The 22,924-nt window shown below is 42.0% G+C and overlaps 3 protein-coding genes across 5 annotated transcripts; all 3 read right to left on the reverse strand.

Annotated features, from left to right (window-relative positions):
* Nucleotides 1–932: 932 nt before the first annotated feature.
* Nucleotides 933–2,902, reverse strand: LOC138626462 (cysteine-rich motor neuron 1 protein). Its single transcript, XM_069708110.1, has 4 exons — nt 2,566–2,902; nt 1,824–1,911; nt 1,539–1,734; nt 933–1,448 (listed from the first exon to the last, which is right to left on the reverse strand). The coding sequence occupies exons 1-4, from the start codon at nt 2,891–2,893 to the stop codon at nt 1,389–1,391; spliced, it is 672 nt and encodes a 223-aa protein (XP_069564211.1). The 5' UTR covers nt 2,894–2,902; the 3' UTR covers nt 933–1,388.
* Nucleotides 2,903–4,145: 1,243 nt separating this feature from the next.
* ctdspl2a (CTD (carboxy-terminal domain, RNA polymerase II, polypeptide A) small phosphatase like 2a) lies at nt 4,146–12,183 on the reverse strand. Of its 3 annotated transcripts, none has more exons than XM_069708148.1 (13): nt 11,825–12,183; nt 10,072–10,283; nt 8,994–9,129; nt 8,709–8,855; nt 8,306–8,533; nt 8,045–8,141; nt 7,266–7,377; nt 7,075–7,161; nt 6,925–6,987; nt 6,740–6,819; nt 6,023–6,149; nt 5,833–5,928; nt 4,146–5,384 (listed from the first exon to the last, which is right to left on the reverse strand). In XM_069708148.1, exons 2-13 carry the CDS (start codon nt 10,258–10,260, stop codon nt 5,319–5,321), a joined length of 1,428 nt encoding a protein of 475 aa, XP_069564249.1. In that variant the 5' UTR covers nt 10,261–10,283; nt 11,825–12,183; the 3' UTR covers nt 4,146–5,318. The 3 variants fall into 3 exon arrangements, with proteins under 3 accessions (XP_069564249.1, XP_069564252.1, XP_069564250.1); XM_069708151.1 differs by having other exon boundaries at nt 8,045–8,138; nt 11,825–12,182; XM_069708149.1 differs by lacking the exon at nt 11,825–12,183 and adding an exon at nt 10,935–11,447.
* Nucleotides 12,184–12,507: 324 nt separating this feature from the next.
* LOC138626488 (sulfide:quinone oxidoreductase, mitochondrial-like) lies at nt 12,508–21,200 on the reverse strand. The gene is made up of 10 exons (XM_069708152.1): nt 21,072–21,200; nt 20,325–20,529; nt 19,971–20,141; nt 19,734–19,787; nt 19,444–19,638; nt 19,135–19,344; nt 18,721–18,904; nt 14,746–14,813; nt 14,461–14,639; nt 12,508–14,379 (listed from the first exon to the last, which is right to left on the reverse strand). The coding sequence occupies exons 2-10, from the start codon at nt 20,520–20,522 to the stop codon at nt 14,322–14,324; spliced, it is 1,317 nt and encodes a 438-aa protein (XP_069564253.1). The 5' UTR covers nt 20,523–20,529; nt 21,072–21,200; the 3' UTR covers nt 12,508–14,321.
* Nucleotides 21,201–22,924: the final 1,724 nt, after the last annotated feature.

A 22,924-nucleotide genomic window follows, 5' to 3' on the forward strand; every position in this document is an offset into this window, starting at 1 on the left:
GATGACTGACGAGTTATAAGAAGATGAAAGAAAACGCAGGCCTTTGTTTTATTTTAAAAATCAATTCCACCTTGCGAAATCCTTCAGATAAACTGCTTCTCTCCTCCAGAAACGGCTCACTTTTGAAGGCCGCAGAACAAACTGCCCATTGTTGGTCCACACTTTATTCCCTTTCTGTACAAGCTTCATTATTGCTGCCTCATAAACTGTCTGTTATTCAATAACCATCAACTGTGAGGGGGGCAGCGATGGTAGAGGGGACTCACTCGTGAACCAGACAACCTCCCAAAATGGGATCTATTAAATCAGAGGAAACGCAGTAGGACACTGATTTGACACATTCACTGTATTCTAACACCTCTTTAATATTCCACTTCATTCCTTGCCTCAAACTTTGTTTTTAACATCTTTCTTTTAATGTCAGGTTTCCAACGAGGGTCAGTCATTCATGATTCAACACTCACCATGAGGGAAGTTGTTTGTTGAAGGCTAAACTGAAGTCTACACACAGGCATAACATTTAGTGTGTTGGCAGCATGCAGACATTTAATCCAAAACTCTCAAAACGAACTTCTGAACATGGAGTACTGTTGCGACTTGATGTAAATTTCACTCGTTTTGAAGGTATTTTGTCATAATCCAAATTATCAAAAGCATTAAAACAGAAATCCAGCCGGTTGTTGCCAGGATACTTCAGTGTGGACCAAAGTGGAGACTGATCAATAGACCCAACAGCTGTAGAGCCTCGCCTCGCCTCGCCTCGAGTGTGGCCAAAAACAGCATCTAATGTCATGTTAGTTCATGCTTTTTGAGTTACCATCATCTATTTACTGGTTTTAATGGCCATTGTGGGAATAATTGAGTCCAAATACATAAAGTAGAATATTTTTGAATGTATTTTTTATCATTTAGTAACATGTGATGGAGAGAATTCAGCAACATTTACTGTGTATTTCAGGCAGATTTCATAATATGGTACTGAGGACTAATTCATCTTCATTGTCCCAAAGAAGCTACATATATATTCTACAAATCTAAATATGTAAACAAATACCAAAACTCACCATGTAAGCTCATAAAATGATGCACATCAACTGACAGCATAAAAGAAAACCTGGAATACTCTTACTCCAACCTGATCATCTGCACCAGATCAATACAACCATAGACATGTATGACAATGTATGACATGGAAATTTATTTCTCATCATTTAATATACAGGGCATTTCACAGGTTTGTTATTCAGATTTACATTGCATATAAAATGTGATTGTTGGATGAAGTATGTTCAAGTTATTCACAAAGTTTAAAGATAGCTGCCTTTTCTCATTTTGCTACATGAGCCGGTGACGATTTTCTCTTGAGTTTCTCCTTCGTGCACAAGAAATTACTTGCGTGAGTTTGGACAGACTGGGACCAAACACACAAAATGTCCCTCGCTGTTATTCTACAGAGGGGGAAAAAAGACAGTGTACAGTGTTAGAGTCAGAGTGTGGTAAAGAAAACAGGGTTTAATATTTGTTGATGTTGGTCGTACCTGGAAGTTGTTGTGGTACACAGGACTGAGAGCCGCTGTCAGGTGATTGTGCACACACTTCCCAAAGTGGCGCAGGCAGGTAGAATCGGACGGGGTGCACGTCTGAGGGCACGGTGGGCGCTTCAGCAGCAAACAGCTCGAGCAGGAGGTGTGCTGGCAGGAGCCCTGGCATGTCTTCTTGTCCACAGACACAAACCTACAGAGCAGGAAGGTCAGATCTCTGATGAAAATGGGCAACATACAAAGCATTAAGAGGGTTTATTAAGTGAATTAAAATTCAGTCACCTGGCAGAGCAGATTTCAGAGGGGTTGGCCTGACAGTACTCCTTGGTGCACTCCGGGTGACAGCTCTCCGGATCCAGCAGTTCAATCACTGCACGGTTTAAACAAACACCCAATGAAAAAAATGGAAGCGTTGAATATTTCAAATTTTATATTCACATTTTTCCCCCGAAACAGTGAAAAAAATAAAGAAAAAAAAAAATCTGCACACTTTTAGGATGTCTGATTCCTTATCAATAACGGTAACACTTCCTTTCACCATGGACAGATAAGAGGAGTAATTATGGCTTAACTGTGAGTAGGAACCTTTGAATCAAAGGGAGCCTTGACCACGCTATCAGTGTTCACGGCTCATAAACAGAATGCAGTGGCACCATTCCCACTTCAATGACTGATTCAAGATTTTGAGGTGAGTATTTCCATTTTATGCCACGCTGTAGTCCACACTAGATTTCAGAGAAATACTGCATGATTTTACTCCACTATGTTCTTTTCACAACTAAAGTTATTAGTTTCTTTGCAGATAACATGAAAACAATAATTGCATTGCCATAAATGTTAATAAATCTAAGATGATACAAAATTATAAAGTTGAGTACATTTCCGATAATACTTTTTGTACCGTGTAATATATATATATTTTTTTTGCGATGCAAAATTCAGACAGTGCTGCCTCTTTTCAAGACATTGTCCTTGTTTCTTCATATATCAGTATCTAAGGATGTAATGGAATCGTTTATTTCACCTGCTTTACAGATCCCTGTGCGCTCTGCATCGGCTTTGTCAGCATCTGAGTCCTGACTGACACACACCAGCCCCTCGTCGCACTTTCCCATGTAGTCCCACGTCCCTCCGCAGGTCTCCTCCTCGGTTCTGGCGCACACGGGGCAGCAGCCGCAGACGCCCGTCGTGACACCGCCTTTGCACTGGAGCTTCAGCGCCCGCCGGGTGGAGCAGTGGATCCGCTCGCAGGGCGGGCAGTTGAGAGCCTGCAGCTGCTGAGCGCCTCCAGTGGGCGCCTCCTCGGACCCCAGCGTCCCCAGCAAGACACCCAGACAGAAGATCATCCACATGTTTCGTCAGCCAGACGTTATCCTGAGGTGAGAGCACCTGTCAGCGCCTTTTATACACGCGGCCCCCCCCCACCACCCCCCCCGGGATATCACACCAGCACGGCTTCGTAGTTTATGAGCCGCATCCTCCACCTCCCCACCAGCAGCCAATCGATGAGTTTACACCGCGGTGGATTTTGTGTAAATAAACAGTTCATTATCCTCTCGTCTTATCTTTACACTATCAACACTGTGATTTTGTTTTGAAACAATTCGTCCTCCCTGATAGATAAGTGTGATGGGGGTGGAAAGACTGGACCCCTTTGTATTTGGAGTCACATGACCTGTGGAGGGGGGAGAGGGGGGAGGGGGTGGAGTAATTCAGCGCACACCTGCAATCAGGTAGCGACCTATTTCTCCAAAGAACAAAAGGATTAAGACACCAGCTGGTTATCTGATCAGGGCATCTCGTAAGTTCCATATCTCTGAATAAATACTCCGGCAGGTTTTCTACATAACGATAAAAGATGGCCACTGTCACTGGGTATCGAGTAGAAGTGTTCATCACCGTCAGGCCGTTTCATTTCCCTTTACTTTCCTTTTTTGAGGGGCTTTATTAAGTCACAATTACAATATAAAGGGGACCATTTCATTATTATTGTAATTTCTGCTGAAACTGAATCTAAATATTAAAACGACCTGCTCTGCACCTCAACATTTATTTGTTATTTAACGAAAGAAAGCCCACAATCAGCAAATAACTGCACTTATTTTGTTATAGTATTAGGGAGATGTACCTCTTAAAACCAGAGATCGACCGTTTCATTTCAAAATAATTCATTCCAATAATTTAAACTGATGCAATAAAAGTCAAATTTGCACATAAAAATGTTTGAATGCCGAGACAATGTGTTTCTTCCCACATCACGGGTGACTTTTAAAATAATGGAGGCTGCTTAAAAGGCAGCTACTGGCAGCCCTTCCTGATTAATTTAATTGGGAAATTATTGTAAGGAAAAAGGGGATTGCGCCACAAATGTGGCAGAGAAAAATATATTTCTGTATTTGTTGTAGATTCAGATGAGATTCTGAGACTTAGTCATGCTTTCATTGACGGATTGATTTGATACGATTCTCCGTAGAGACCATCCGTGACGTTTTTAGAACAGCTTGTGCACAGTTCACCATTGGACAGCAGTCACATTACACTACCGTAGTAGCACGATACGCACACAAAAGACTTGTGTTGTAATTAGGAGTAGGAAGCTCCGAGTCGTATAAAAATGTATTTTATTTTCAAGGAAACCATTGAGTAACACTGAATACACCAGGAGTGATCATTCAATAGTCAATAAAACTCGTGACTCCTACATCATCAAAGATCCCACATACAAGACGTCTTGGAAAACAAGATTTCAAAGCAAACATGTTGGCAATTTGCTGGTGCTACAATTTCTTTCTTTTTTTTTCTCCCCCCACATAACAAATTGAGGTGATACACACCCGTGTAGAAAAGTGACAAGATTTTACATCAACTTACAAAGGGCAGGATGTCAAAGTGCAAGATGCCTGGACCTCACCCACCCTCCCCACCCCCATCAAAGAGGACGATCAAAGTGTCAAAATCAGAAATGGACTCTCAAATACAAATCTCCAAAGTTATTATTCGGCCATTATGGCTTTGTATTCACTCGATACCCCGATCCTAACTTACATTTCATAGCTTCAAAATATCATTTCAGAAACATTTTCCTCCCAAAGATACATTTTTAAAACTGCACCTTATTACAGACAACTGCATGTAATGGAGTAAAGCATCACAGGAATAATGCAGGCATACAACAGAAAAGCAGCTGTTTGTCAGCAACTTTAAACAAAACACAATGACGTTTTGTTGGTTTATAAAAGCAACTGAATCAAAGGATACATACTAAAATCCAAAGTGAAAATAAAAGGACTTAAAAACCTTGAAGAAAAAAAACAATTATGTACAAATATTTACAGGTAAATAGAGTGAATATTATACAGGTTTGACTGGCCGTTCGTGGTCAAGCTGTAACCAACAAGGTCCATATAATCCAACACTGCGTCACATTCAGTTTTGTCAATCCAAAATGGTTGTTAAAGACAAAATACCTTCCAGGAGGCAGTCTTCAAGGTCGCACTAAAAACAAGTGAGCAAAGAGGGACAACCGGCTGCAGCGAGCGGGGTCTGTTTGTTCTCAGTCTGCTTTGAGTGGGTATGTAGAAAACATCCACAACTTTTAGACTCAAACAGCTTTCAATTTTTTTTTTTTTTGCATGACTTTAAAAATATGAATAATAATGGAAATGTTGTTTATGCAAAGAAGAAATCCCCCAAATATATCCTTCTTTTTTTCAGTATTTTTTTTTTCTTTTTTCAATGTTGGTTCGATTTTGAACTGGAAGATGGAACAAGAGCTCCTCAGTCTGGAGGAAGGAGGTCATGCAAACGAAACCGTTCTCTGATCTGCGGTCTGACGTCGTCATTCTGTGATACAGAAGGGAGTACAGATGGAGTGATGTTAAAAAAAAAAACGACTTTCTGCAGCGGCACAGCAATGCTGTCAACACCAACATTACCAATGCGAGTCAGCTTCACAGGCTGCGTTACATATCGCATCATGAATCTCAGCAGTTCAGCAGATCCATCAGCTTCCACAAACAAATAATACACTCTGTTGCCAGTTTATTATCGTTTTAATTTTCTGGTGTTTTGGTGGCGTTTCCACCAGCAAGGGGGCTTGACTTCACACAACTAGCAAACACATTGAAAATTGAACCTACAATTTATCATCGAGCAGCGCGGGTCCTGTCATAGACTGAACTCAAGATTGTCCGCTGGGAAAAGCAGAAGGAATATTCATAACACGCTGCTGCAGCAGCCGTACACTGTTTTGGTCTAATTAGACAAATGTGTAAAAGTCACGAGTACATACCAGCTCCACAAGTTTCTCAAGGAAAGGAACAAGCTTCAGAAGCTCGTTGTCATTTCTATCCACAAACCAGCTCTCAATAGGGATTCCATTGGAAAGCTGAAAAAGACACAAAATCTGCGCTGGTATCGTGGTGACACAGAAACATGGGTAATAATGCAACTTTTTGAACTTTCAGGTGTCAAAGTTTTACCTGATAAGCAAAGGCTTGGGGTGAGTTGTCGATTATTATCGTCTTGGAGAGATCCCGTCCGAGAATGTTTAGGTCTTTAATGTAATTTCCCTGAACACACACACAGTGCTCACGAAATAGTCTATGTCTAAAAAAAAAATAACAAAAAAACAAAAAACAATAAGAGAATTATCCTCATTTTAAGGCATGCAATAATACATAGTTTTAACAAACGATGCCCCAAAATAGTGATGCTCTGCTTTTACAGAGCACAACAACATTTGGTTGACTGCTGTAAATTTAGCCACCAGAATTTAAACTTCCCAACTACACAGATGGATGTTTGCGAGCAAAACAGGTTCTTCTTCAAATTTGTTCATTAGCAAGAAGGAAGAGGAAGTTACTGCCATAATGCAAATATAAAGCTCCTCCACACGTAATATAAAAAGTCAGGTACAATACCATTCATTAAGGAGTTTAAAAAGGTAAGAAAGCAGCTTCACATGTTTATCTTTGCTTCCTTTCCACGTCCGAGTGAATATTAAAGCTCATCAGTTTGCCTGGTTGGATCACAGATTATTTCCTCTAACTTCACTGCAGCTCCACGTCCTGTTAAATCTAGACTGACCCTTAACGTTTAAATTCTCATCACTGCAGCTAAACTCCAGGCACACATTTCACAAAGCAGATAAATCAAAATAGGTTTTTAAAAAGCTGCCTTAAAGTCATGTCACTGACCTTACTAACTGCTTTTTCGGATCCAGGATGTTGAGCAACTTGTCAGCGTAGACTTTCTTTGAAGCCGTGAAGAGAATAATCTGAAATTTTAATGCACAGCAACAAATGAGTAACATTTAATCTGAGAGCAGGTCAGATTAAATAAATACGGTTGGATTCTCTCTATAAAAGAAGACGCCGCTCACCTCATACATCTGAGACATGCGCTCGAGAAACTCTCGGAAAAAGGGCCTCAACCGAACATACACCTTCAGATTAAAAATGAACACAAGGAATTTTAGCGGCAACGATAGTATGACCCTTCGCTTAGAGAATGACGTTTTAACATTTAGTACCTGGTATATTACATCCTGAAAGAGCACAGGGAACGTCAGGGCTGCATCTTCTAACTCATTCAAACTACAGTGAACCAGAGTTTCATCCTGGCAGCAGAAAGAGAGAAAAAAAAAAATCTGTATGAAAAACTGCTGAAAGTCAGTTAACTTTTAATATGAGATAATTGCACGAGAGACATTTCACTGCTTACCAGATCCAGGACGAGAGAAAACTCTGGCGTGCTGCGTGTTTTCAAAGGTAACGCTGGTTTGCGCGTTAACTGCTCTTCTGTCAGCGGAGGCACGTGCTTGATGAAGAAGTACCTTCAAGCGGAGAAACCACAACAAAAACTTTGATTTAATAAAAATCACAGTGATTATTCTGAAAATAAGCAACGATTCTGGGAAAAAAAGAAGAAAAAAAAAAGAAGTTAATTAAAAGTAGTGTTGGCGTCAGTGAGGACACCTACAGTACGTTGCATGTCAAGTTGACCCCTTAATAAAACAAAATAATTCAGACACTACTGTGTCTGAAAGGATCCATAAAGCTCAAAGATTATCTTCATGTGAGTGCCAGCAGTTAAAACCATGAATGAATCAACAGAAGAGTGAAATAAATCGTCCAATGAAGTGCAGTCGTGGTGTAAACAAGTCGTCACATGTCATCACAGAGTGATCCGTCACATGCTCAAAGGCTGTTTTTGCTGCCATCTGCTGGTTGAAAGTTTCCCTCTACAGCCAGCTCTGCTCACACCAAAATGCAATGTCACCTTGGATGTGATATCAAGTGGAATCGGACCACACGTTGTATCACAGTGAGCTGTCGCTAGTGCAGAATTGGAAGTTCAATTTTAAAAAATCGGAGCAATAAAAGTGCTTCATTTAGGTTTTCTAATTTTTTACTGAACTCCTTTTCAAAGCTTTTCATAAATAAATGGCTTTGAGCTTTAAAAGTTGCTTTAAAAAAAAGCTCTAATTTTGATGAACTCACGGGTCGAAAACTTCCCATTCCTCATCGTAGGAGGTTTCTGCAGGAGCTGAGGGTAACGTGTGCGGGTAGCTGCCGTCTGGCATACACCCCGGAGCTGCTGGAGACACAAAGATAGAATCAGAATGTAATGCTCTTGACAAACAAAGAGCCATTTTTGTTACGGTACAACTCATAGACCTGCCCTTGTTTATCGATGCTGACGTCAACAAGACATCCTGAATTACAGAGTGGGGCTGAGGCTTGATGTGAGAGTAGTCGCACCTGTTAAAGGGGGCATGTCAGTTTCAGTCACAATCTGTCCTTCTTCTACGGGTGTGTCGGAGGTCATCTGAAGCCTCGGCGGTAACATCGGGCCGATGTGACACGCGGTGATGCCCTCCGTGGAGGTGAGAGTGCTGCTCGGCATTTCCTCCGCCTGCTCGATGTCCAGCTGCTTCATGATTTCCTCTGCCTCCATCGCTTGGCCCGGAGAGTCGGAGCCCGGAGTGGCTTCAAAGAGGGAACACACATGAACAGACACATCAGTGAAGAGCTTCAGTCACACATCACAAACTACGTCAACGAGGACATCTCCAGTTCACGAGGCTCCGATCTCATTTGAATTGTATGAATCCTAAATGATCCGTGTTTTTTAATGCCTTTAAATGTTTATTTTTTTTTTTACCAGTCTTAGTTGCTGGTGAGAAAAAGTTAAAGACTGGGGAGAAGATAGTTCCAAGCAGGGTGGTGCGCGGCGGGCTGCTCGGTGAGTCGACAGGGACCTCGAGTTTACCGTTTGGTTTCATGGGTTTACTGTTGCAGGTCATTGTGTCTAAAAAGAAACACAAATAAAAAAACCACACGCAACTCTTTAATATCAACAGACAAACAACATATCGGTACAGTTTTCTATATGCGACTTTAGGGCTGTCAAAGGGCTCGACACAAGCTTATTTATTTATCACAATACCTTTATTTGGAGTTTTTCGACACACCCTGGAGACCGATTTGTTGGAAAGACCTCTAGTCTGTGGTGTTGAAGTAATTAGATCACTGTCAGAATTACAATCAATACGACTCCTCTTGGCCGGGATATCCTGCTCCACCTGAAAAACAGAAAAACAAAGTCACAGTTGCAAACTATTCACATCGCTTCTTCATACATTTTTACTCTTTCAATCGCCAAAGCTTTAAAATGTCCTATTGACAAAATAATGCTAAACTAAATACGTATATAATTGAGTCACAAATGCTTCAAACAAGATGAACGTTTCATTTCTCATTGTGTATGTTTTACCTGCATGGGGTGGTGTTCCTTCAAACGTGTGAAATGTTTTGAAAAGGTTAAATTGTCCATGTGACTTTTACGTAAAGATAACGTGGTTCTTATTCCAACAGGAGACTCTCGTGTAAAATAAGCACAACATCAACATCTTGTGGTGCATGTTTGAAAGGGGTTGTGGACAAAGAACAGCAAATTATCAAGCTGTGAAAACATTTTTATAGGATTGCATATAACCTGCACAACTTTTTGCTGGTCATCCATAAAATATACACATCATGTAGTTTCACATGTGGTCATTAACTGATTATTTAGAATTAATATTCACAGCAACTGCCAGAAAGAAAGAAAAAAACAGAGAAAGTTCGACAACGGTGGCGTGTTGAAATATGTTCACAGTTGAAGTCTTAAAACAGCAGCCTGGTGCCCTTATGAACACCGACACACGTTTTGTCTGCTGCGATCATTCCTCATGTTCTTACTGGGTTTAAGAGATTCCTTCCTTACACACCTTCAGCGGAGGTGTTGGTGAACAAAATTTGCATTCCTTGCAAAGTGTTTTTCTAAAAGTTGATGTGAAGTTAACAGGAGGCTTCAGTTGTCTTAAGACGCACATCCAGTAAGTGTCTTCTGATGTAACAGATGCTTTAGTCCAGACTTGCAACTTTTGCGTAACTCTCCCTCCGCTGAAACTCAACCTCCAGCAGAAAACAAGTGTTCATTTGTGCATCAGACTGTTGTTTTAAGACTCTCGATCTGTGCTCACCTTGACAGCATTTCCCCGGATGAATTTCTTGATAGTGGAGAACAGGCCTGTTTCATTCTTCTGCATTTTGCCTCGCCCTCTCACCGGTGATGGCTCCACCTCACTGTGTCTCCGTTTGGCCTGGGACGGGTGGGTTCGACGGCCTATGTTCGACTGCTGAGGAGCTTTACGCACTCTCAGCCTCATCATGCTCCGACGTCACATAGAAAAATCTAACAGGAGAAAATAGAAGTGGAGAAATTTGGATTTAATCTAATAAAGCATTAAATGCAGGTTTTGGTTTGAGACCGTGTTGAACAAACTGCAGAACAAAAGTCACAGAGATTCAATACCAAGTTTTCTACATTACACTATAACATTGTCAGTGCACTGGCCTTTTTAAATCATGTAACTTTCAGTTTTGGAGAACTTTTGCCGTCTTGAAACTCAATTTAAGAAGTAGATCGAAAAAATTGGGCATCTAAATTAGAAATCAACAATCAAAAAGATTTGAATCTATCTAAATCTATCACATTCATGTTTTTATTTGATCAAAGGACAATTATAAGTTTTGTAATCTCAAATCTTAGGACTCTTCTTTTACAGCACACGGCAAAAGAAATCATTAAAACCTTTGTCTGCGAAGAGGATTACCATTATCTCCTGAGCAGGCAAGTCTAGTTCAAGTAAATATTCATTATAATGACTACAACTCTCTCTGTATTGTACTATTTACATCAACTCAGTCCGACGTGAGCAAAAAAGACAAGCGAATAATAACTGCAGTCTGAATGTGAGGCTCAGCAAGTCAGTTCAGATCAACTCAATGAAGTTATAACAACAACAACAACAACAACAAAAAAGTTAGGAGCAAAAGTTGTTACCCAAACAAAATGTATGGCAGCAGAGTGGGCGGTGTAGGTGGAGGTGTAGGTGGAGGTGGAAAACAATGGCGATAATCGGGACATACGAAGCCTTCAAATGATCTATCCGGAGCTCGGCGCGTGTTTGTAATAATAGTGTGTTATTAAACGGGATCCGACCAGCAGTCAGTCATCATCACCGCCGAGTGTCGTTACGTAACATCGGACAGTCGAGCTGCTTCAACACCGACGACGTCAGCTCCCGCTAACGTTAGCCGAGTGCGGGTACGTAGCACCCGGACACCGCACCGGTCCGACGCGGGGCGTCCCACGTCCGGGTTTTTGTTGTTGTTTGTTTTTAGCGGTTTGTGTGCGGTCACAGCCGGACCCCCTCGTCGTACCTCTTCGCACCCGCTGGTTCAATACAATGAATCCCAATTTAAACCAGATGCTGTCTAAAGCGTGTTGTGCGGCTAACAAGCTAACAGTTAGCTCCCAGGCTAACACACACACACACACACACACACACACACACAAAACAAACAACAACAACAACAAAAAAAAACGCCAAAAGGCAGCGAAAGCAAAACCGGGACGTTTTCCCGCTCCGCTTCTCCCCGGCACGTCGCACGTCCCCCCCTCCCCCACCATCCCCCCCCAGCGCGGCAACATGTTTAGTGCTCCGACACGTGGATTGTCATTTATTAATCCCTCGGTAAAAAAATAAATAAATAAAGCAAATAGCAGGTCGCTCCGCTCCCGTCGCCTGAATAGTGTTCAGCCATTAGACTACGCCCCCTCCGCCGACTAACATTAGCCGCTAAGCTAAGCAGCGGTTTCACGGGGGACAAACCATTTTTGTTGTTGTTGTTGTTGTTATTGTTTACATGTTGACGTTGTTCGCTACTTACCGACGATCGAGGAAGCTCTTCAAAACTTGCCGCAGTGTTGTCAGCTCTCTCGGACGCGACCGTGGCGGCCAACCGATAGGAGGTCGAGGGGGTGGGGGGGGTGGTGGTGGAAGTGGAGGTGGAAGTGGTGGTGGAGGTGGAGGGTCGCGGTTGTTGCCTTTTTGCAACAGCTGCGTCCGTCGCTCGGTAGCTCGTCACGGATCAACCGTGTCCGCCGGACGCCATTTCCCGCCTCGGCACGAACGCAACGCTGGCGGTGCGCAGGAGAATGCGACACTCGCGCAGGGAGAACCAACGTGGCGGAGAGCGGAGGCGACAGGAAAATGGCTATGGTGGTGCGCAGCTGGGGCTGAAGCTCTCTACCACATTTAATCCCTGCTGGTGCTGTTGTGTGACTACAAGAAAGCAGCTAAAAAAAAATTAAAAAAAAAACATTTAAAAAAAAAAAAAAAAAAAAAAGGCACAAACACGTTGATCTTATTTCTTGTTACGTTGAATGGTCAGATTTGAGATTTGAGATGTGCCATCTTTTAACAGCATTTTTTTTAACTAGAGTCTCAGAAGTTTTTTTTAACATAAAAAAAAAAAAAAAAAAAAACACGTTTTAGCAGACGCCATTAATACGGTGTGGGATGGATGGGGGACAGACAATTTTACAGGGAATTTGGTTGTCTTGTTTAAAAAAAAAAAAGCCTGGGATCTAGTCCCCGCTGTCCAAACTTTGCACCGTGTTAATAGTCCTGGAAATAGACTTTCAAATTCATTATGGTGAAAATCAGTCATTTAAACAAACTGTCAAGCCAGTTTCTGATCCTTTAGGAGGTTCATTTAAACACATTTTAACATCGAATAAACTGGCTCCCTAAAAGGGAGACATCAACAAGACAAACACTCAAATTATATATTCTTACACTGACAACAAGGGCTGCCAGTTCGCATTAACAAGTGCTGTCCTGGTGATGAATTTTGATGCTTAGATAGCAGCATAAATGCAACCTTCAACCTGAAAATAGTTTGATAAAACTTGGAAAGGAAGACAATCGTGTAGTTAACATGGAAAAACACGTGGACACTTCTAAATAAGCCTTTCTACTACATTATCGTGATGCAGTGGAACTTTACATTTACACTATATCAAAGTCAACATGTTTGACATTTGAATGTGGACAATGACACCAGCACAGACAGACTAGTATCTACCAATTTCAGAATGTGACTTAAGATCCTATACAGTAATATTAATTAGTAAATACAACTGTATACAAATCAAAGCATAAAAAGCTCCATATAATATTCAATATTGTAGCTGTGACATTTGATGAAAAATAAAATAAAGTCCAACAAGATTAACATTGATTTTTCACCAGTATTTTCAGTTTATACGTTTACAGTCATTTTATAATATAACGATGATACTTTTTTTCAATATAACATTGACTGTATAGTCACCAAGATGGTTAAAACTCAGTTTAGCACAAAGAAAAATAATCACCATGTACAAAACTATCTCTTACTCTGATGTTTAAATATATGAAAAAACCCTTTTGGTAGTTTGTGTTAAAGGTCAAGCAACCCCAAACACAACTCACAGAACGTTTGGTAGAATGAATGATGGTGCTGGTAAAAAGACGCTTTCACAGAGTGGACACTTTAGCTTTTAAGCTAAAGACAGCTGAATCTTTGTTCTAATATAATGACATTTTTAAACCAATACACACAATTTGTAGTGTCCAAGTGTAGCGATCTTGAACAGAGTATATTTGTACACTTTGATTAATGACTACTGTCAACATGACATTCTTAATGACCGGTAAACTGCTTACAGCTGTGGAGTCAGGCGCTCCTACAACATTCTGCAGAGACGACCGAACAAAACAGAGGCGTGTATCAAGATTTTGCTTTGCTTATTTACACTGCAATTTGCACATAAAACACATGGCAGTTATGAGTTTAAAGAAAACAATATGGGCTCAATTTGTTGCATGAATCTGGACCATGTGGACATGTGCTGTAGCCTGTACTCAGCAGAGAAGCTGACTAAAGTTTGCGAGAGTCCCTCTTCAAATGAAGTGGCTTCTAAAAGTTCGCTAAATCAATATGGAATAAAAATATTGAACAAAAGTTTGTTCTCGGCTCCAATAATAATCGAATTGCTCGTATGAGAGAGCGGGGTTGATGAAAGCAGCAGTATCTGACATTCAATGTGTCGTCAAAACAAAAAAAAGATTTACCTATAAATAACAGAGCAACTGATCAGATTCGTTTAACTTTATGCTAATATTAAAGTAGCACTGACTGTATATGCAGGTTTAAATTAGATTTTAATATTTAAAATTTACTATAACTTGATCAAACTTACGACACTTAGTTATGTTCAAGATATCATTATTATTACCACTTTAGCCATCTATGTTTTACCTCATGATGAATTATTATGTGCTACTTTTTCCAAAAGCTTTAGAAAAGAAAGTTTAACAAGCAAACTGATAGTGAGATTTCATTTCATCCCAAGATGAAGGAGTTTCCTGTAAGGTCCCGGTCCGCCCCACAGACCCCTGATGAAAGAGAAATAAAGACAGATGTAGCAGCTGCTGTGGAGCGATTGTCAACACCTTGTTAATCAACTATATACGTACCGAAGAAGTCCATGCCAATAGAGGTGAGGCATAAAATCAGCTTTCATGTAATACCATAGTCTTCTCTCTATGGCTTGGTTGATGGGGAATGTTTCCAGTGGTTGTGCATTGTAGTCAAACTCTGCCAGAATTACTGTGTTGTAGCTTGTGACCAACGGACATGACGTGTAGCCATCATACTATAAACAAGAAAATGACTGATTATGCATCTGCATATTTTTCAACAGGTGATTCTAACGGGGAAGTTATAACATGACTCATATTCAACGTTCCTGTGTCACTTACCTTCTTATCTGGCTTCTCATTTTTCAGTACTTTGCTGATAGTATTGTTCAGGATCGCAGTCTGTGCAGCTAAAAGAGAAAACTTAAGTTAACATTTTTTGCAAAGTACTTACATGATGTTATTGCGATTAACCCAACACAGACACTATTGTACTGTTTGACAGACACTGGGTTAAAGCATTCAGACAGATCAATCCTGTTTTTGTTTGCTGGAAGCTGCAGCCTTTCCCAGCATTCACTGAGCAAAAAGGACACATGCCGAACAGGTTGTTCTTCTTTTACAAATATACTATTGAAAACAATATCCACTGCTGGTTTTAAACTGCTAAATGACCCAATAAGCATCATTATGGCGGCTCTGCCTATTTCCTGAATATGTTGCTTTAATAATCTTTGAGACATAACTAGGGGTTTAATGGTCTGTGTATTCTACTAAAGTTCATGATCATCATCGCTTTACTCATCACCTGGTTAAGTCCCGGGACACACTGCCTGTGTGTGGTAGTCAAGGAAAGTCTGACATTTTATTTCAGCACCCACGTTTACAGGGAAGAGCAACCACACAGCCTGCCTGATATGCACATCGTCTAGAGAACAGGCGAGACACCTCTTTTTCACGTAGGACACGTGTTTACCAGCAAAAATAGACAAGGAAAAGTTCTGTGATCACATGTGAACTATTTAATCATAGCAGAAAGCCAACATAGACTTGTTATAATATGTAATTAATTTAACAGGTGAAGACCAGTGTTTTTCCAGTGTGCTCTACCTCTCGCTATCTCTCTGTCTCTGTCTCATGTTTGTGTGTCTTTCTCTGAACGAGGGTGAACAAAAATCAAGTGAATGGTTTTTGGTTAGAACTCTTCACTCTGTGGACCTCAAACATTTAATCCCTGACGGCCAAGAAAAGGAAAACTCAAATGTACAGAGACAGGGCTGGCACTATCAGCGCCACAGCACACACCCTGCCAGGGTCGGCATACACAAAAGCGAGTGAGCCGCAGCAGGACAGCGAGGTACGCATGCCATGAAGGCAGCGTGTCCCAGGACTGTACCGTCCCCTATGGTAAAGCATGTGGTGGCAGTGTCACGCTATCGGTTTCTCAGCAGCAGGGACAAGAAGACTGGTCAAAATTGGGGGAGAATGACTGCAGTCAAATACAGAGAGGTCCTTGAAGAAAACCTGGTCCTGAATGCAGCAGCCTGAGACTTATTTAAGGTTCATCGTTTACAATGACAATGACCTGAAGCCTACAGCCAAGCTGAAGAGACTAGTGCCACTCCAGTAAAGTCTCTTTCCTTGAGTAGCCTAGCCAATGCCCAGACTTAAACCCAGAACATCTGTGGAGGGACCTGAAGATGCAAGCTTGAGACAGTCTGCAAGGAAGAATGAGATAAACTGTCTAAAAAGAGGTGTCCAAAGCATTAAGAGATTTACTGAAGAAGACTCGAAGCTTGACTGCTGCAAAATTGGTTGCTGAGGAAATTGCACAAACACAGGAACTACACATTAGCTGGGAATGTAGTTATACAACTTTTCTCCATGTGTTTGTGTCAAATGCAAAAAAAATTCTTTGTGAAATGTAATGGTACATTTAAAATTAAACATAATAATAACTTATTGTGTTCCCCAACAATAAGCCGTGGATCACCAGTGACCTGAAAGTTCTTCTTAATAAGAAGAAAGCAGCCTTCAGGTCTGGGGACAGGGACGAGCTCAGGAGAGTGCAGCGCCACCTGAAGGAGAAGATGAGGGAGTGCAAGGACTCCTACAGGAGGAAGCTGGAGGCAAAACTCCAGCAGAACAACGTGAGGGAGGTGTGGACCGGGATGAAGGAGATTACTGGGTTCAAGGGGAGAGAGAGACAACCAGGGGGCTCCCTGGAGAGGTCCAATGAGCTAAACTGTTTCTTCAACAGGTTTAGTTCACCACCCTCATCTGTCTCCTCCACACCTTACATCTCCCAAACACCTCTGCTGCCTCCCCCCTCCCCCTCTGGTGAACTGCATAGAGCCCTCAATCTCAAAGGGCTCTTCCTCCATCGACACCTTTGACCCCCTCTCCCACCCCCCTCTCTGTGACGACTGGCCAGGTTAGGAGACAACTGGAGAGACTCCACCAGCACAAGGCTGCAGGGCCTGACGGCATCAGCCCCGGGGTCCTGAAGACCTGCGCCGTCCAGCTGGCTGAGGTCCTACAACACCTCTTCAACCTGAGCCTGAAGCAGGAGGAAGTCCCGGTGCTGTGGAAGACGTCCTGCCTGGTTCCAGTCCCTAAAAAGACGACTCCATCTGGCCTCAACGACTACCGACCGGTTGCCCTCACATCTCATGTGATGAAGGTGCTGGAGAGGCTGGTCTTGGCCCACCTCAGGCCGCTGGTGAAATCTTCACTGGACCCGCTGCAATTTACGGACCAGCCTCATGTGGGAGTGGACGATGCCATCATCTACCTGCTGCAACGAGCTCAGTCTCACCTGGATGGGACCGGTGACTCTGTGAGAATCACTTTCTTTGATTTCTCCAGTGCATTTAACACCATCCAACCACTGCTGCTGAGTGAGAAGCTGCGGGTGGTGGGGGTGGACGCGTCCACCGTCTCCTGGATCACTGACTACCTGACAGGCAGACCACAGTTTGTCCGTCTGGGCAGTGTGCTGTCTGATACGGTGGTCAGTGGTACTGGAGCTCCACAGGGGACTGTTCTGTCTCCTTCCTGTTCACCTTATACACAACTGACTTCCAGTACAACTCAGAGTCCTGCCATCTGCAGAAGTTCTCTGATGACTCTGCAGTGGTCGGGTGTATAAGGGATGGACGGGAGGACGAGTACAGGGCAGTAGTGAAGGACTTTGTGGAGTGGGCGGGAAGAAATCACCTGCTCCTGAACGTGGCCAAGACCAGAGAGATGGTGGTCGACTTCAGGAGGAAGACAACGGCTCCACAACCGCTGAGAGTTCTGGGAGAGGAGGTGGACATAGTGGAGGAGTACAAGTACCTGGTGTGTCCATCGACAACAGACTGAACTGGAAGACCAACATCAACGCTGTCTACAAGAAGGGGATGAGTTGACTCTTTTTCTTGAGGAAACTTCGATCCTTCAATGTGTGCAGCAAGATGTTGGAGATGTTCTACCAGTCTGTTGTGGCCAGTGCATTGTACTTTGCTGTGGTCTGCTGGGGGAGCAGCATTGGAGCCGGCGACACCAACAGACTTAACAAACTGGTTAAGAAGGCCGGCTCCATCATCGGCTACAAACTGGATAGTCTGGAAAAGGTGGTGGAGAGGAGGACGCTGAACAAACTATTATCCATATTGGATAATCCTGACCACCCTCTCCACCACCTGCTGCAGGGACAGCGGGGCACTTTCTCCAAAAGATTCCTCCAGCTCTGTTGTCACAAGGACAGATACAGGAGATCATTCCTGCCGACCGCAATAAGACTGTACAATAACTCACCTCTGGCAAAATCCATCACACAACAATAACACTGTTGACTGTGTTTCTTGGTTGTTTGTATATAATATATATAGATATATACTGTACTGTATATACTGTATATACAGTGCATTTAATATTTTTTTGCTGCTATTTTACTGCTATTTTATTGCTTTTCTATTATTCTATTATTATCTTATTGCTTCTGTAGGCTGCTGTAGCGAAAAAAAATTCCCCTCGGGGATTAATAAAGTAACTACCTAACCTAACCTACCTAACCTAACTAAGGTAATGACAAAACTTGTCAGATACTCTAAGAAGTGTCCTGACATTACCAAATTTAAAGGGTGCGGTCTATGTTTTATGGTACTGTGTAAAAAGGTGATTGTGCAATAAAGTTATTGAGGACAGTGGCTTTAAAATCACAAAAAGAACAAGCAGTTAGCACGATATCAAATTATGAGCTGTGTGCCAACTGCGTACTTTACAGCGTTGTGGTGAAACAATGTTCAAACTCATGACACAACAGTCACTTACCGACAGCGGCAGCAGTTTTGGCTGTTGGAAGGTTGGTACAGTCTCCGATCCCAAACACGTTTGGATACGTCTTGTGCTGCAGGGTATCTTTGTTGACATCCAACCAGCCAACCTCATCGGCCAGTGAACTGCCTTTAATCGTCAAATTGGGTCCCATTGGTGGTGTAACATGAAGCATTTCATACTAAATAAGCAAACATGAGTTATTAACCAGATTGTCTTTCCTAATCTTTTATATATTTAGGTGGAAAAGGGGAAAATGTTTAGTCTGTTATGTTGTTGATTACGCTGCATTAATTTGTTTTTGTCTTTAAAGTGGAGGGAACTTAAACAGCACATGACACAACAGGATGTCCTTAGACAAAGCAAGTCTATACTACTATTCCAGTGAAAGTTACAGTTAAAGTTAGTTACCTCAAAAACTTTGGTTTCACCTGGTTTGTCAAGATTTTCAAACACAGCTTCTTGCTTGTCTGCCCGCACTTCAATCAGGTTCTGCCTAAGGTTCACTTGGAGGTCACGCTGTTTCACAATGTCCCACAGTGAGTCAGCATATTTCTTGATCCCAAAGAGCACAGGTAGCGATGTGTTGTATATTATGTTGGCCTTTTCCCTTTTTCCTGTCTTAAATATGAGCATCAAAATATCAGGATTAGATTTTATACAACCTCAGTTGATCTTTCAAACTCTAGTCCATTATCATTACACCCACAGTTCAAGTACCTTTCTGAGAAAGGCATCCGATAGGTACATGATCTTCTGTGGAGCTCCAGCACATTTCACAGGAGTATTTGGGAAACTGAACACAGCATTGCCCTCTTTGAAGTTCTGCAGGGCTTTCCATGTTTTCTCCACAGTTTGGACTGAGTAGTTTGAACCAATCTTGGGATGCTCAAACCCCTCTGGCAGTCCTTTGATCTACATATAAACACAGTCTAAGTTTCTCGGGATGTAATAAAATTATACAGACAATAACTACATTTTACTGGAGAAAGGCAAAAGCATGACTCCACCTTCTCATAATGGAGTTGTAAACCAAGAGCCACAATCAGATATTCATAGGAGATCTGTAGAGAGAAAGAAAAGTTTAGCTTGGGCTAAATGCACATCAATCATCATCTCATTTCAAAATATTCAACTTTATGTACACACTGCCATTAAATGATAAGCCAGTAGATGACACACCATTAAGCAACTTTATAACTGCAGTTTACACACTATCAGATAACAGTTTCGCAAAGCAAACTTACTTCAGTCCCATCGTCTGTGCGGACAGTATTCGAGTCTGGGTGTATCTCCTGAACTTTAGATTTCACCCACTTCACTCCCGACGGCATAACACTGACAGTGGGACGACCTGATGAGGTGACAGTCTTTGCACCAGCACCAACCAGGGTCCATATTGGCTGATAGTAATGCATCTGGAGATTAAAAGATGTTACAGATGAGTTTTGCATCTTGTTTCTGATGGATTTAAGTATAAAAATGTAAACAGGAAGTAAAAGTGAAATAAATGAAAGCCACAATTTTTCATCATTTGAAATGTAGTTTGTTACAGCGATACAGTATCGCAAATATATGATCATTAACGTATAGGTCCTTGCCTCACTGGGCTCCACAACGGCCACATTCTCAGCTCCCATCATCCTCTTCATTCGTGCACTCATTGCAATGCCCCCACTTCCTCCTCCAAGAACCAGCATTTTGTAATGCTGTTTAGCAGAGGAACGGCTGCTGGTGTGAAGACGAGAAACAGCGATGCCTATGGAGCGGCACGGCCTCAGACCACGCAGAGCAGCCATTCTGGGTCTGAAACATGGGGACAAGACATGTTTGGTTTGCAACATCTCAGCTCCACTGTCTGAGGCACAAACCCACAAAATCTGTCAACAGTCACTCCCTCATTTTGCTTTTCAGGAGGGAGAATGTACCAAGTTTAACCTATTTATAGGAATGAGTACTGTATTTCACTCATTTGGACCATTTTTCTGTAGTTTTTCATCAGATCACATTTTTAGTCTGCTGACATAATACAAATATTGTAACATGAAACTGCACCAGGTCTGACAAAAACAGCACAAAATACATTTTCACTACATTCAACCGGTTTAAAAAGGTAACATTTCTAAACAACTTTTTTTGTAATATGTTGAGTCTGCAATGTTCCTGGCCTAGTTTAACAAAACCCTTACAGCTGTAGCATAAAAACTTTTTATCAGGGTGAAATCAGTGGAGACGAGTTTGAACTGCTGCATACTGCGTAGAGAACTACCTCCATTACAACCTCCCTGGACAGACTGGTAATGTTCAGATACAGTTACACCTAAAATACAGACTTGCTTAACACTCACCTTCACCAGCAGAACTCTTAAGCTCCCGTTTTACCGTCAATTTAAAGAGGAGGATTTCGTCCGAGCTGTTTTCCTCTCGGTAAACAAAATAAGACTGTCCTGACCCAAAGTGAACTTGCGGTTACCTCCGTCAGGAGACCGGATGGAGCGCGTATCAAATTGAAGCCTCGAGCGTTCGTCCCGCCCATCAGCCGTTTGACCAATCACAAGCGTTCTCCTCTGACTGACAGTAACTGACAACCGCTGCGGTGTCAGCTGAACTTCACACAACAACGGAGCAAACCCCGGTCCTCGTCACAAGTATGTCTCCGTAGTGTTTTCGTTATGTTACTGTGTGTTGTCGAAAAGTTCACAGCTCTGCTCATCACGAATAAGTTGGCACGAAGGCACTTGAAAGGTTGGCGTGTTTGGAGTCCACTGGACAGCATGTTTACAGGATAACTCTGGACGTGTAAGTGCTTGAAAATAGCGGATGCAGCCTTTTTCTATAAACAATGAAGAATGACATATAAATCATTGTGATTACAGTACAGGCAGAAAACTGACAGGTGTTATGTCACTTTTGTGACGTTAATGACATGTCCACAGATCCTTGGGCAAAAGAGGCCGATGACAATTTAGTTTGCAGCTTTTAGAAATGTCACCCGATCTAAACACGAGTGTTGTTTGTTTCCTCGTGTCTTGTTTTATTGATCACTTTCTGATAAACACGTGGCAGCAGGACCCTTAAAGGGTCAAACCCAAACCCTGTCTTACGTTGATATTATTTGTGTTTCAAGTTTTATAGAAACAAAATCACTTGGTTATCACGAATCTTAATTATGTTTTATTATTATTTTAAATCAGAAATAGCGTAAATTTAAAAAAAAAATAATCTGGAAATTAGTAACCAAATGATACACTAATGTTAATATGACAGTGTGTTAACTATAATTGAGGTGACATAAAGGGTTTAAGATTTTCTTTTTCGTAAACAGTTCAATATTGATATTGGACCATTTGTGCCGAAAAAAAAACCCTGCAGATAACTGAAGATTTTGTTTCTCACCCTCATCGACACTGCTATAATTTCTAAATACAGCTGAATATTCGTTAAGTCAAAAAGTCCCTTTAGTGCCACCAAACAGCCGAGCAATTCCACCACAATCTACTATTGAAAGAAAATCTTTTTACCTGAAAAAAAGCCCGCCTGGAGTTCACCAAAAGGCACTTGAAGGACTCTCAGACCATGAGAAACTAAATTCTCTGGTCTGATGAAACAAAGATTGAACTCTTTGGCCTGAATGCCAAGCGTCATGTCTGGAGGAAACCAGGCACCGCTCAGTGGTGGCAGCATCATGCTGTGGGGATGTTTTTCAGCGGCAGGAACTGGGAGACTCGTCAGGATGGAGGGAAAGATGAATGCAGCAATGTACAGAGACATCCTTGATGAAAACCTGTTCCAGAGCGCTCTGGACCTCAGACTGGGGCGAAGGTTCATCTTCTTCCAACAGGACAACGACCCGAAGCACACAGCCAAGATAACAAAGGAATGGCTTCAGGACAACTCTGTGAATGTCTTTGAGAGGCCCAGCCAGAGCCCAGACTTGAACCTGATTGAACATCTCTGGAGAGATATGAAAATGGCTGTGCACCGACGCTCCCCATCCAACCTGATGGAGCTTGAGAGGTCTTGCAAAGGAGAATGGGAGAAACTGCCCAAAAATAGGTGTGCCAAGCTTGCAGCATCATACTCAAAAAGACTTGAGGCTGTAATTTCTGCCAAAGCTGCTTCAACAAAGTATTGAGCAAAGGCTGTGAATACTTATGTACGTGTTATATTTTTGTTCTTTATTTTTAATCGATTTGCAAAA

Source organism: Brachyistius frenatus, unplaced genomic scaffold (assembly GCF_029030835.1).
Source record: "Brachyistius frenatus isolate BFR_SWC_R1_liver_20210118 unplaced genomic scaffold, ASM2903083v1 Contig_74, whole genome shotgun sequence".
Lineage (NCBI taxonomy): Eukaryota > Metazoa > Chordata > Actinopteri > Embiotocidae > Brachyistius > Brachyistius frenatus.